General features: G+C 40.5%; 1 protein-coding gene and 1 long non-coding RNA gene across 3 annotated transcripts in view; one reads left to right on the top strand and one right to left on the bottom strand.

The window, feature by feature from the left end:
* Window positions 1-957: 957 nt before the first annotated feature.
* LOC105610782 (uncharacterized) lies at window positions 958-1,834 on the bottom strand. Its single transcript, XR_001043884.3, has 2 exons — window positions 1,471-1,834; window positions 958-1,197 (listed from the first exon to the last, which is right to left on the bottom strand). It is a non-coding gene; the product is annotated as an uncharacterized LOC105610782 (long non-coding RNA).
* A 53-nt stretch (window positions 1,835-1,887) lies between these two features.
* EPRS1 (glutamyl-prolyl-tRNA synthetase 1) overlaps window positions 1,888-13,218 on the top strand; it is a 64,604-nt gene continuing 53,273 nt past the window's right edge. For both annotated transcript variants that reach the window (XM_004013603.5, XM_042257086.1), the window contains exons 1-6: window positions 1,888-2,053; window positions 6,025-6,109; window positions 9,288-9,387; window positions 10,237-10,393; window positions 11,727-11,866; window positions 13,115-13,209. In XM_004013603.5, coding sequence (XP_004013652.2) covers window positions 2,008-2,053; window positions 6,025-6,109; window positions 9,288-9,387; window positions 10,237-10,393; window positions 11,727-11,866; window positions 13,115-13,209 — 623 coding nt within the window. In that variant the 5' untranslated portion in view covers window positions 1,888-2,007. The remainder of the gene's footprint in view (window positions 2,054-6,024; window positions 6,110-9,287; window positions 9,388-10,236; window positions 10,394-11,726; window positions 11,867-13,114; window positions 13,210-13,218) is intronic.

The following is a 13,218-nucleotide window of genomic DNA, read 5'->3' as shown; positions in this document are numbered from 1 at the left end:
ACTGAGCATCTACAAAATTTATAATTCTGGCTTCTGGGTAGCGGCCAGCCTGATAAGCTGTCTGTAGCAGTGTGTATGCTGCCAAGGCCTGGAGTGAAGGGGGTCCATCAGTTGCAAAATAGAACCCTTGAAGAAACTGGAGTCGGGCACTATGGAAGATGGCACAGGGTTGAAGGCTCAAGGGCCGGGAGGCAGAGAAATTCTCACAGTAAATTTCTGGGCATTGAGTGAGGTGAGACACTAGACAGCAGAAAAACCCAAAATCCTTTGCCCTTTCGTCCTGGCAGGTGTAAAAGAACTGGGCTTCAGCTGATGACTTGGTTTCACAGGCAGCATTGGGTTTGGCAGTGGCGGGGACGCAGTTTAGGAATAATATCCAGGAAATCCTTCCCTAAAAGGTTGCCAAGAGATGAAGTGAGAAAGAGACCCTGTTGTGCAAGTAAGGTGGGAAGGAAAAGCCTAGTGGAAGGTTCCATACTGGACAAGGACAGAGGGAGAGTGGGTGAGAAAGACCCCTTGAGCTCCTGCACGTTTGGAAATCACATTTCCACCATGTCCCAAAGGACAGAGTCAACTGTCACCCAAGTGTTATTTGAATCTGCACGGCTTGGGGGACCCCTCTGCCATCCTCAATGTTGAGTAGACAAAAATTATGCCCTGTGGGTCTTGAAAGTGAAACGGAGAGTGAGAAAAAGAAAGCAGGAGCGAAAGTCAGTGGCCTCAAGCCACAGCTGGGTGAAGCCCAAGGTTTACCTTGAATTCCTGGGTTTCAGCACCAAATGTGATCTTGGGTGGCTTTGACCTGCCACGGCTTGAAGTGGGGCTTCCTTTCCCCGCCAGAGATTGAGATCGGGTCTCCGCGGTGAGAGTACTGAATCTTAGCCACTAGACCAATGGTCAGTGACAAGGCCCTGGCCCTTCAGCTCTGCAGAAATGAATTCCCATGAAGACAGAAAGTAAGGAAACAAAGAGCACGTTTATTAGCAGGAAAAGCATACAGTTCGAGTGGATACACGGGTGGACTCAGAGAGTTGCACCCGCTTGGTAGTTTGAAGCATTCTTGTGGAGCATTTCTTCCGGGTTTCTTGGGCTAATCATTTCCATTTGTCTGGTGCTGAGCCTGTGTTCGGTTTAACTTAGAATCCTCCCACGTGTGCAAGTGCATCTCTCAGCCAAGATGGATTCCAGTGAAGAGGCCTACGGGTAGCGTGACATCACTCCCCTTCTAACCTCCAAGGGGCTACAGGGGAAGGTCTCCCCGATTTTGAGCATGATAAATACGTGGTTTCTAGGCTTTTATCTGATTAGGGCCCAACCTCCTCTCTCAATCATTCTGCTATTGATATCTTGAGAGTGTCTGGGGGTGGGGCACCGAGGGGGCGCAGCTACCTCCTGCTTCAACTATACGAGCCCGTTTGTTTCAATTCTGGCTTCTGGTGACCACCCATCACACTGCAGAAACCATCTCACCATTTACTTTTCTCACTTTGGGATTCCCTGGTGACTCAGATGGTAGAGAGTCTGTCCGCAATGCGGGAGGCCTGAGTTCGATCCCTAGGTCAGGAAGATCCCCTGGAGAAGAAAATGGCAATCCGCTCCAGTATTCTTGCCTGGAAAATCCCATGGACCGGGGGAGCCTGGCGGTCTACAGTCCACAGGGTAGCAACGAGTCAGACACGACAGAGCGACTTCACTTTCACTTTACGAAGTGTCGTAAAACGTCTTCCGCTTCAGTGTCTCTCCTCGGTCACCGGCTTGGAGCCCGTTGGCCACGTTGGCCCTCCTGACCCTAGGAGACCTCCAGGGCCTACCGCTGGAGGGAGGGGCGCGCGGTGATGACGCACTGCGCTGTGCGGCAAGACGCCGGCCGCGGCGCGGGGGAGGGGCGAGGGTTGCGGCAGCGTCAAGTCGGCGCACACCACGTTGCAGCTTCTTGCTTTGGGCAGTCGGTTGTGTTTCAGGTGGCCGGGCAGGCGCGCTGACAGGTAGACCGGCGGACCGGTGCAGATGGCGACGCTCTGTCTGACTGTGAATTCGGGAGACCCTCCGCTAGGTAAGGGGCCGCGGCCGCAGACCTGTGTGGGTTGCATCAGCCGGGGGAGGGAGCGGGGCGGGGAAGGTCGCCGCGCCCGGGCTTGGCGCAGTGGCGGTCCTGGTCTGGGAGGTTAGGCCTGCCTGTCTCCCCGGAAATGTACACGCGGTGGGCTCTGCACCCCTCGCCCTCGGTCCCTGGTGGGTGGATTTGCTCCTGAAGACCTTTCTGGGCGTGGAGGTGGGCGCGGCGTGAGCAAGGCGACATGGGGCTCAGCTTCGGACCTTCTCCCCCAGAAAGATGACTCCTAGCTTACTCTTCTCTCCCTTTTAGCAATAATGTCCCCTGGATACCAAGAGCAGGACGTAGACATAACATTTTTAAAACTTAAAATCCTAGTACTTCGTTCCCTCTCTTTTAGCGCTTTCCTCCAACTCCACTTATCTTTATTTACCTCCCTTCCTTCGTTCTCAGAAAAGCTTGTTAGTTCCATTAACTCAAGTTTTCTTCACGTTTCACTGGGTTCAAAGGAAACGAGGAAGATGATCATAGAAGCATTTAAAATTTTAACCGTGGTTGCGCTTATAGTAATTAAAGGTGGCAGGGTAATTGCTGGAACACCCAAGTACACTGCAGCCTGATGGGGTTGCTTTACTACACACCCGATGGATGTAGTAAATGTCAGAGCAAGGGTGGGACTTGCCATCTTCCTGATACATCTTAAATTCGATTTGGAATTGCTTATTTAACGTGGCTAGGGTTACTGTGGGTAGATAGCTTAGACTTTCAGCTATTTTTTAAAATTGCTTTGAGAAATTACACAGAATAATTTGATCAGTTTATTGAGCTTTTATTGTTAATGCATTTCTTAATATAGACACGCAAGTACTTTTCTAATATTTGAAAGGCCCAGATATAGTCGGCCACATCGGGCTGATGCACTTAGTACTGATGTACTAAGTATAGTACATTCTCGTTACAGGGTGTTTTGAGCCTTTTGGAACAAAAAGCACAATTGAATGTTGTTTAAAATTATTTTTTAAATGGTGTTTTAGCATATTGGTTCCAGTAATTATGGGCTAGCCTTACACAAAAATCAATAAACTCTAATAAAAGAAATGGGTTTGATTCTGCAGTTGAAAAGCGCTAGACAGTGTGACCTCATGGTTAAGAGCAAAGACATTTGGTTCCTGGAGATCTGGGTCCATCCTGCCTGCCATTTGCTAGTTGTGGAACCTTGGCAAGTTCCTTGTTTGGCATCTTCACAGCTTCCTTGTTTAAGAAACAAGGAATAATGTCTTCTACTTACTGTTGATGGCCAAAATCAATGAAAACTGTAGGTCAGGTTCCTGACACACTGTAGATTTTTAATAAATAGCTAGTTTTAACTCATGTCACTTAGAAAAGCACCATGAAGATGATAGACCTGTTTCCTTAGTAAATTATGAATTTGAGAACCATATCTTCAGTATTCTGGAAGGAGGGTCTTGAAAATTTTTGTTGTCCTTATGAATTATAGACCAATTATAGGATATATAGTTCTATTTGCTTTTCTTCATCTTTTTTGTTTTTGATTTTATTGTTCTAGTTGTTTAATTCGAGTACATTTTGTCTTTAATCAGTAACATTAGATGAAACATTTAGAAAAACGTTGCATTGTGAGAATTTCTCTATTTTATATGCATTTACCATCTTTTTTTTTTAATGCTAATATAATTTTAGACTTAAAAAAGTACAAGACTAGAACAGGGAACCTTTTTTTCTCTAATGCCTTTGAAGAACATACTGCAGATAATACTGCTTCGACACCCCAGAATACACCAAAGTGCATCTCTCTCAAGTAAGAAAGCTCATTGTGACCTCACAAGGCCATAAAAATCAGGAAATACTCGATACAATTCTCTCATCTAATGCGCAGATCCATTCAGATTCCTACACTGATTGTTCCTGTGTTACCTCTGTAGCTCAAGGATCAGAATCTAGGGTCATGCTGTGTGCCTGCTTGTCACGTCTGCCCAGTTTCTTTCAACCTGGAATGGTTTTCTAGTCTTGCTTTCATGGGTTTGACCTCCATGGAGATTATACTTACTTGAAGAATGTCAAGGTTGTTTCTCGAGGCTTCTCATGACTAGACTGAGGCTCCGCGTCTTTGGCAGAAGTAGCACAGAAATGATTCGTTGTTCTTCACTGCAACCCATTGATTAGTGCCTGAGTTTTTTCCCATTAATGATGTGATCTAATCTTGAGTACTTAAGGTGGTTTCTGACAGCTTTCCTCACTATAGAGTTTTCCCTTGTGCAAACAAGCTTTTTGTGGGGAGATGCTCTGGGACCAGGTAAACATTCTACTCCACATCAAACCTTCACCCACTGGTTTCAGCATCCACTAGTGCTTCCTCCCCAACTTGATTATTAGTAAGATGACGCCAGATGGTGATCTTCCATTCTGCTACTTCTTCATGTATTACTTGGAAATTTTTGTGTGTGTGTGAGATCTTTTTCTCATTAAAAAAAAATATATAGGAAAATATACTCAATAGGTTATACTCCATATCATTTTTCATTTTCACTTTTCTTCACATTATCAATTTCTTTTTTTTAAAATAATTTCTTTTTATTATGTAACATTCAGTTCTTTTTCAGTTTCCCCTGGCTGTCTCAAAATTAACTTTGTACAATTGGCTAGCTTTGCATCATTTTCAATTGAGCGTTTTTATTTTCAAAATTAGTTTTATTGAGTTCTTTTTTTTTTTTTTTTGGTGAATTGCCTAAAGTTCACCAGTTTTAAGTTATAAATTGATTGACAGATATGTATAATGTGTAACCACCACAGTTATGAAGTGAAATATTTCCCTCACTTCAGAAAATATCCTCATAGAACTTCATATACTTTGTGTGTGTGCTGGTCGCTCAGTTGTCTCTGACTCTTTGCGACCCCGTGGACTATAGCCTGCCAGGTGCCTCTGTCCATGGGATTCTCCAGGCAAGAATACTGGAGTGGGGTGTAATTCCCTTCTCCAGAGTTCATATACGTTGGGTCATGTCAAATTATTTTGTGCATAGGATAATTTTTTGAGATTCATCTATCTTGTTGCTTGTAATAGATCATTAAAAAATTCTGCTGTGTAGGATTCTTTGCTATGGATACTCTAAAACTTAGATTTTTTACTTTAGTGGTTAAATTGGCCCTGTTTGCCAGTGGGAGCCCCTCTGAGCTGGCCAGTGGGTCCTTTTGGCATATCTCTTACCATTCTTTGAGTACTTCTTGGTTTCCAGCACAGTGAAATTTTCCAAGTTTGTTTTATACCTTCTCTAGCACAGCCCTGTCCCCAGTGGACCGTGGTATTTAGAAACCAGTATCTGGGTGCCAGTTGTCTGTCTTTGATAAATTAAGGACAAAGGATTAATGAATATTTAGTAAACTTTATGATATGCTGAGAGACAGATGACACTTCTTAAATTTGAGTTCTGGCCTGCATTAGACCTGCATTCAAAGCCTGACAGCTACATATTTACTCAAGGGCTTTGAGCTAGTTGTTTAACCCCTCCACACCTCAGTTTCTTTGTCTATAAAACAGAGGTAAAGGTGCCTACCTCTTAAGGTTACTCCAAAGATTAAAAGTGTTAATGAAGGTAAGGCACATAGCACAGTCCCTGCCATATAGTAACCTCTAATGCTTTCAAGGATAGCTTTTATACAAAGTACTATTCTAATTTATTCTTTTCTCCTGAGGGAGGGAAAGGTTCATTTCCGTGTCCCTAGCTGGACACTGAGCATTTTCAAAAGCGGTTGGATTATGCCAGGGAATGGTTTCTGGTTTGTTACTTCTTTAAGACCAGAAGGCCATACTTTGCATCTGCAGACTACTGGGGAAAAAATTTACTCCTCACAGTACTTAACATTGTTTTGTTGACTCATCCTTATTGCTTTATGATTCAGGTTTTAAATACTGCACTGTTTATAAAGAAGTCTTTTCATCTCATTATTTTTAGGAGCTTTGTTGGCAGTGGAACATGTGAAAGACAACGTCAGCATTTCTGTTGAAGAAGGGAAAGAGAATATTCTTCATGTATCTGAGTAAGTGTATCTTTGCTTTGGGTACTCAGCAGCATTTTTTAAATGTTTAGAGTTAAATGTTGCATGCTTGTTTTACTTGCTGACTGGTAGACTACCCCTAAAAAGGAACATACTTTTCTTTCTTATTCAAGAAGAATTATATCCAACCAGCACAGCATTGTAAAGCAATTATTCTCCAATTAAGTAAATGTAAAAAAAATTAATATCCAGAGACTTATATTTGTCGGCAAAGTATCTGATCACATGTATAATCTGTCTAAAAGAAACTGGAAATGTACAGAAAGGTATATGTACATGTGTTTTAATTCTTTTGTAATTCTGGTGGAGAATTAGAAGTTTAATAAAATTAATAAGGGGAAATAAATTTGATAAGTCCACAGCATAGAGTATTAGACATCTGTGAAAAAAGACTTACAAAGAATTTCTAATGTGGATATGTTCATAGTCTAATGTTAATAAAAAAGCAAGAAATAAATGTGAAAGTATATATCGCCAAAGAAAAAAACTGAAAAGTATGCAACACCTTTAATAGTATTTCTGAGTTTTAGAGTTGTGGGGTGTCTTTTCCTTTTTACTTCTCTGTGTTTTCAAAATTTTCTATAATGAAGGTATACTGTATATTCTTTTTTTTTATATTGTATATTCTTGATTAAGATGGATTATTTGCATCTCAGGTATGTGGAAGATGGCATGCCCTTGGATTTACCTCTTTCTTTTGGAACTCACTGAAAAGAATTGAAACGGAAGGGAAATAATTCTCTTGTTTAGGAAAACTGAGACATAGATACAACCAGGTTTCAGATTCTTTTAAGGAATCTTTGCCAGATCGTGGCACTTGAACCAGGTTGAAAGCAGGCTTCAAGGGTATTCTCAAGCAGGGTACAGATATGGAAATGGTTTAAGTGGTCTGTAATGAACTGACAGAAAGACTTGTATTGGAGAAAAGGCAGCATACAGAAAACATCCACTCAGACACACCCTCCTTCTCCCCCTGACCTCCTTCCTCCCATTGTAGTTGCATCAGAACGTTGATTAGATCACTTCGTAGTGTTTATACTGGGAGGATCCTGTAAGTTGGAGCCACTGCTGAGCTATATACCATGATTGCTTCTCGTGTACAATTTTTACTTTTCCGTGGAATGGTTGTTTGCCTTGTTCTCTTCTGAAACCTTTCTGATCCCTATGTTTTCTGTGGGACTTGAGGAAGCTTGTGGGCATCTTCTGTTAGGATCCAGTATTCAGAAATTTCATGATAATATGCTTTAGTGTGAGTCCATTCTTCATCTGTTCTACTGGGTGCTTGCCTGCTCCCTCTAATATGGAAACTTAGAAATCCTCTTTTGGGGATTAGAAAATTTTTTCTTTGATAACTTTCTATTTTCTGTTCTTTATGTGTATGTTTGGATTAGTCTTACTTTCTTCAAGGATCACCTTCATTTTCCATTTTTTTCCCCCCATTTTTTTTCACTTTCTGGAGAGGTCTTCAACTTTATTATCTCATTTTTCTATTGAGTTTTCCTTTTTACTGTTGTATTTTTCGTATCTGAGAGTTCTGTTACTTACTATCTAGGTAAAGCATCCTGTTCTTATTTTATGATTACAAACATAATCATGTTTTTTCATTGCTCAGAGGAAATTTATGTATTCACTTTTAAACTTTTCTTTTCCTTGATTTGTTCGCTTTACATGTGTGTGTTTATTTTGATCACTATCTTTTGAGTTACAGGCTTTCTTTAAATGTTTGGTAACTCTTGATGGTTTTCTAAGATTTTGACTGGGAGTTTTAGACTCCAAAGTTCTGAACTCCAAGGTGGGCTTGTCATTTGTGAGCTTCACTCTGGGTAATCTGAACAACTTTTCATTTGAAGGAACTTCTGGTGTTAGTATCCTTGGTTCTTTTCCTCCTGGGTAGATCAGATTGTGCAGAGAAGACTTCCAGTGTCCTGTTTGGAAGGTGAGGATGGGCTGGGGCCAGCATATTTTGGAAGCTGAGGGTGGGAAGAAGGCTGAGAATCTCAGCATCCAGTGTACGTTTATTCTCTTGTTAGCTCTGTCACCCAGCTTGCCATCATGCCACATTGCCCCCAGATTGAGAGACCGTCTCTTTTCGTCTTTAGAGAATAAAGCTCCAGTTTTTGCCAGGACTGGGTAAGAGGAGTAGCCAAGCTGTAAAGAATAGGGGTTAGAGGTATCTGTATTTCTGGGTAAGTTTTAAGTAGACTTTTAACCAAGCCTCCTTTAGTCCCTGGTTTTATTGATTTGTAAGTCTTTTGAGGATCCTGAAGTTTAGATTGGATTGGTTTTCAGCTTTGTCCATTGTCCAGTTAAGATTCAGTTTTTTCAGGCCTGGTAACTCCATCTGCTTTCTAGCTTCTGAAAATTTATTGCTGTTGTCTCTCCTACCTCATCTCTTTTTCCTGATGAGTTTGTGTCTGTGTCTTTTTAAACGTTTTACGCGACAGTTTTGGTGAGGTTTGATCAACTAGCTTCTTTATGACAGCATATCCTTGGCTTCATTGCCTTTATTTATTTTAAATCACTTTATTCTTGATATCCCAATTGTATTTTTATATTTTCACCACTGAATAGACATGTAGAAACTAATAGTGAGAAGGATCAAACATCATATAGAGGACTTCCCTGGTGGTGCAATGGACGAGAATCTGCCTGCAGACGCAGGAGACTGGGGTTCAGTCTCTGGTCTGGGAAGATTCCACATGCTGAGGAGCAGCTAAGCCCGTGCGCCACAAGTACTGAGCCTGAATGTGACAACTGCTGAAGCCTGCATGCCTGGAACCTGTGCTCTACAAGAGAAGCCACCTCATTGAGAAGACTGCACCACAACGAAGAGGAGTCCCTGCTCACCGCAGCTAGAGAAAGTCCACTCACAGCAACAAAGACCCAGTGTAACCAAAAGTAGAATAAATGATTAATGAAAAAAAACCAACAAAACACCATATAGATAGTGAATTCACTGAAGTGAATTATTTTATTTAGCTGAACATCTCGAAACAAATTAGTGTTTGATAGAATTTAGAACCAACTAAATCTATTTTTTTCATTATAGTAGAAAATACTTGCTATATATAAGATTTCTGTTTTTACATTTTTCACATGTCTCATGACTTACTGATTTGTTAGAGCCACAGTGATATTTTATCTCATGCTTATATTCCAGAAATGTGGTGTTCACGGACATAAACTCCATACTTCGCTACTTGGCTAGAATTGCAACTACAGCAGGGCTCTATGGCTCTAACTTGTTGGAACATACTGAGGTAAGGAAGGAACATTTCCTTGGGTGTGTTTTGGTTTGGTTTGGTTTGGTTTAGGCTTCCGATTTTTTGGACTATTACTCTGTTTAAGGGTATTGGATAGTAACAGCGTATTAATCATAGACCAAGTTAGGACTTCTCATCTGACTTTATTTTCAGAAAGAAAGTCTTTGCTCCTAAGTTTCTACTTTCACACCCGTACTAGCTGTCCTTTTGGGTCACTTAGTTCTGTCTTCCTCTTCCTGGAGTCCTAGAATTTCATAGCTGGATGTGACTGCATAGGTTATCTTACATAGCTTTCTTACTTTACAAATGGGGGAGCAGGCCTTGAAAAGTTACACGGGCCCAGGGTCATACACATTTTCCTTTTTAAGTATACAGCTTATTTAGTTAACTATAGCAATAGCAGATTATCTTTCAGTATGGCACATGAGATGTCTTTTTTTTTTTCCTGTTTGCATTCAGCTCTAACTTTCGTAGATCTTATAAAATTCAAAATACAAAGAATAGTTTCCAAGTATTTACTTTAAAATTCTGCAAGTGGATAAGTATGTTTGGCTGGGTACCATTTGTTGAGTTTGGTCAGGCTTGTTATTCCTTCCTGCTTCCAGTTCTCATTTTCCTTTTTCTTCCCTGAAGTGCCTCTTCACACTCCTCAGGGGAAAAAGAGAAAACATAGGAAGATAGCACAATATGTGTTTAAGTGCCAGTTTAGATGCCTGCAGACAATCACAGTCAAATCCACGTAATGGTAAATTCTTTGATTGAGATAAGATAGGCACGTTTCTCACTGAAGTTGTTTGTTTGCTTATTTGTTTAAGTCTAAACCCTGGGATGCATTTCTTTTCACAGATTGATCACTGGTTGGAGTTCAGTGCCACGAAATTGTCTTCTTGTGATTTGTTTACTTCTGCAGTCAACGAGCTCAATCATTGTCTGTCTCTGAGAACATACTTAGTTGGAAACTCCTTGAGCTTAGCAGATTTATGTGTTTGGGCCACCCTAAAAGGTATCAGTAATTCTTGAAGAATTTCTGTTTAAATTATTTAATATTTTGCTGGGTCAGGAGTACACATATTTCTGTGTATGTGAACATCTATCTTGTCTACCTGGTGGTAGTCACTTAGGATTTTCTGATGAAGGAGTGACCTCCCTGGCTGCTTTCTTCCTAGCCAGTTGCAAGAATTCCCCATCCCCTGCTGTCTGTGGAGGTTGGCACTATCTTGCTGCCTGCAGCCCCTCTCTTGCCTTTGGAACTGTCCTTGTTCCTCATCGTTTAGGTCAGCATCTCTCCTGCCCCAGCCATTGCTTGACTCCAGTTGCTTTGCCTCTGATTGCTCAGAATGTGGGTGAGGGGGGTGAGCTGGAATTGTCTCTCTGAGAGATCACTTTTTCCATCCTCTATGAGTAGTTTTCAACAGATCAGAATATGGGATTGATTGAGAGATAGAAAGAGGGCTTGAATTTTCCTGGTTTATTTAAAAGAAAAAAAGAAAAACTGCAGATGCAGCAAATATGCTAGAATGTTTTATCATTCTTTAAAGAGTCAGACACGACTGAGCGACTTCACTTTTACTTTTCAAATTTGGGTTATATGAGGATTTTTTTTGTTTAATATTCTCGTTTTTTTTTGACTGTGCCCTGTGACTTGTGGGATCTCAGTTCCCAAACCAGGGATATTGAACCTGTGCTCTTGGCAGTGAATGTGCAGACTGCTGGGTAACTCCTTCTCTGTACTTTTTTGGTGGCTTAAACTTTTCTCTAAATTAAACTGTTATAATAACAAGCAACTTAAAATGAAGGACTTTTCTAGTTACAACTTTTCATCTATAGGTTTATGACATTTTTATCTACTTTGATTTTTGAATTAATATTCATAAACGGAAGATAGTATCTTATGGAGGCAGCTGTGTGATGCTAAAGAGTTGCATAAACTCCTTCAGTACCATTTTTGATACTACATCTGAAGAAAAGAGCTACTTCTTGATGTTGATTTTTTTTTTTTTTCCTGTAGTTGATACACTCTAAGCTTTTCTTAATTATGGAATGTAACATTGGCCTAGTGTGTGTGTGTGTGTGTGTGTGTGTGTGGCAGTGGTGAAGGCAGGATTTAGGATTCACCTTAGTGAATTAAAATGAAAAAAAAAATTTTAATTAATTTTTGTGAATTCTTAAAATATGCCAAGTATTAGAAATCATTGCCATGTATACCCAGATTTTTAAAATTTCATTATAGAAGCATAGCTTTAAACCATCTCATTTACTTAAATTAACCATGACTAGAACTTTCCTTTTGATTTTTCTGATATATTGAGTGCTTTTAAACTTACGTTTGCTAATAGGAAATGCTGCGTGGCAGGAACAGTTGGGACAGAACAAAGCTCCAGTTCATGTAAAACGGTGGTTTGGCTTTCTTGAAGCCCAGCAGGCCTTCCAGTCAGTAGGTACCAAGTGGAATGTTTCAGCAACCAAAGCAAAAGTGGTAAGCCTTAAAAAACATTTTTTTAATGCTGACATCTTATCTGCCTGAGATCCTAAATCTGAGAAGAAAATTATGTTCATAGTTTCCCCACCCCCATCAATTAAAAAGGATCTTCTTGGAAGAATCTGCTGTTGAATCTTGCCTTGTCTTCACCTGTTTGACTATATTAAGCTTTAATTTCATAATTATATTTCTAGAAGATTGTGATCATCCAGTGTGTGTTCCTTTGGAAATCCAAAGTCCATGTTACTAAAATCTCACTATTTTATAGCTCTACCATCTTTTCTTCCTCCCATATCTTCTGTTCTCTGATTTTTGAACCATTGTGACCATTGAGTCCTGAGCTTCTGTAGAGCCTTTTTGTTTATTCTGTAGGAAGATGTAACATAGAGAACAGTAGAAAAAGGTCCTCTTCTCCAGCTACAGTTGCTCCGGTTTGATCTATTTTACATACTACGCGTGTGTAGTCAAGTTAATTTTTCAAGGTTTTCTGATGCTGTAAAATTTGAAAACTACTGCTTGCTTGTATAAAGACGCTAGAGTCATCTCAGTTGTTCTGCTAAAAATCCTCATTCTGCTTTCACCACTGTCCACCTCTAATTAGTCAACAAGCTCTGTTATTACTTCTCCTATCTAGAGATTGATTTTTCTGTCTCCAGCTGTCGATTTTTATTGACACCTCATTACCCTCTGCGTGTTTTAAGACCGTAGGCTCATCACTGAACTTTTTTCTTTAGTCTCTTTTTTTCTGGTTGAGCCTTTGCACTGTCCCAGGTATCGTTTTAGAAAATACAGATAAGTAGTTCTGTACCTCTGACGATTCCCCATTGCCTGAAACATAAAAGTCAGCATTATAAGGACCTTCAGGTTTGGACTTAGTCGACTCTCTAGTGTCTTGCCTGCCCACCCGACATGCGTTCCTAACATTGCACAGCTCTCCCTCCCTTTGAGTCTTACCTGTTCTGTTACTCCTTCCCTTAGAATGACTTCCCTTGTACACTCTCCATCTGATACACTTCCACTTATTTTTTGAGGTCCACCTTGGTTCGTGCCTCCTTTTAAGCATTTTCCTGATGACTTTAAATGCTGTTCGTTGACTTCAGCTGATTTTGAGTCTTCAAGTGTGGGGACAATAATCTAGTCAATTTTTCCTCATAACCATACTTGGTGCATAGTAGGTACTGATATTCAGTAAATTTATTCTTAAACATTTAACCATGTAACTGTTTTTATTGTTTTGCTTTTCAGGTTCCTGAGAAAAAGCAAGATGTTGGGAAATTTGTTGAGCTTCCAGGTGCTGAGATGGGGAAGGTTACAGTCAGATTTCCTCCAGAGGCTAGTGGGTAAGCAAA

Source organism: Ovis aries, chromosome 12, assembly GCF_016772045.2.
Source record: "Ovis aries strain OAR_USU_Benz2616 breed Rambouillet chromosome 12, ARS-UI_Ramb_v3.0, whole genome shotgun sequence".
Lineage (NCBI taxonomy): Eukaryota > Metazoa > Chordata > Mammalia > Artiodactyla > Bovidae > Ovis > Ovis aries.
Note: the sequence above shows the minus strand (reverse complement) of the source record. Positions and strands in the feature narration are given on the sequence as shown.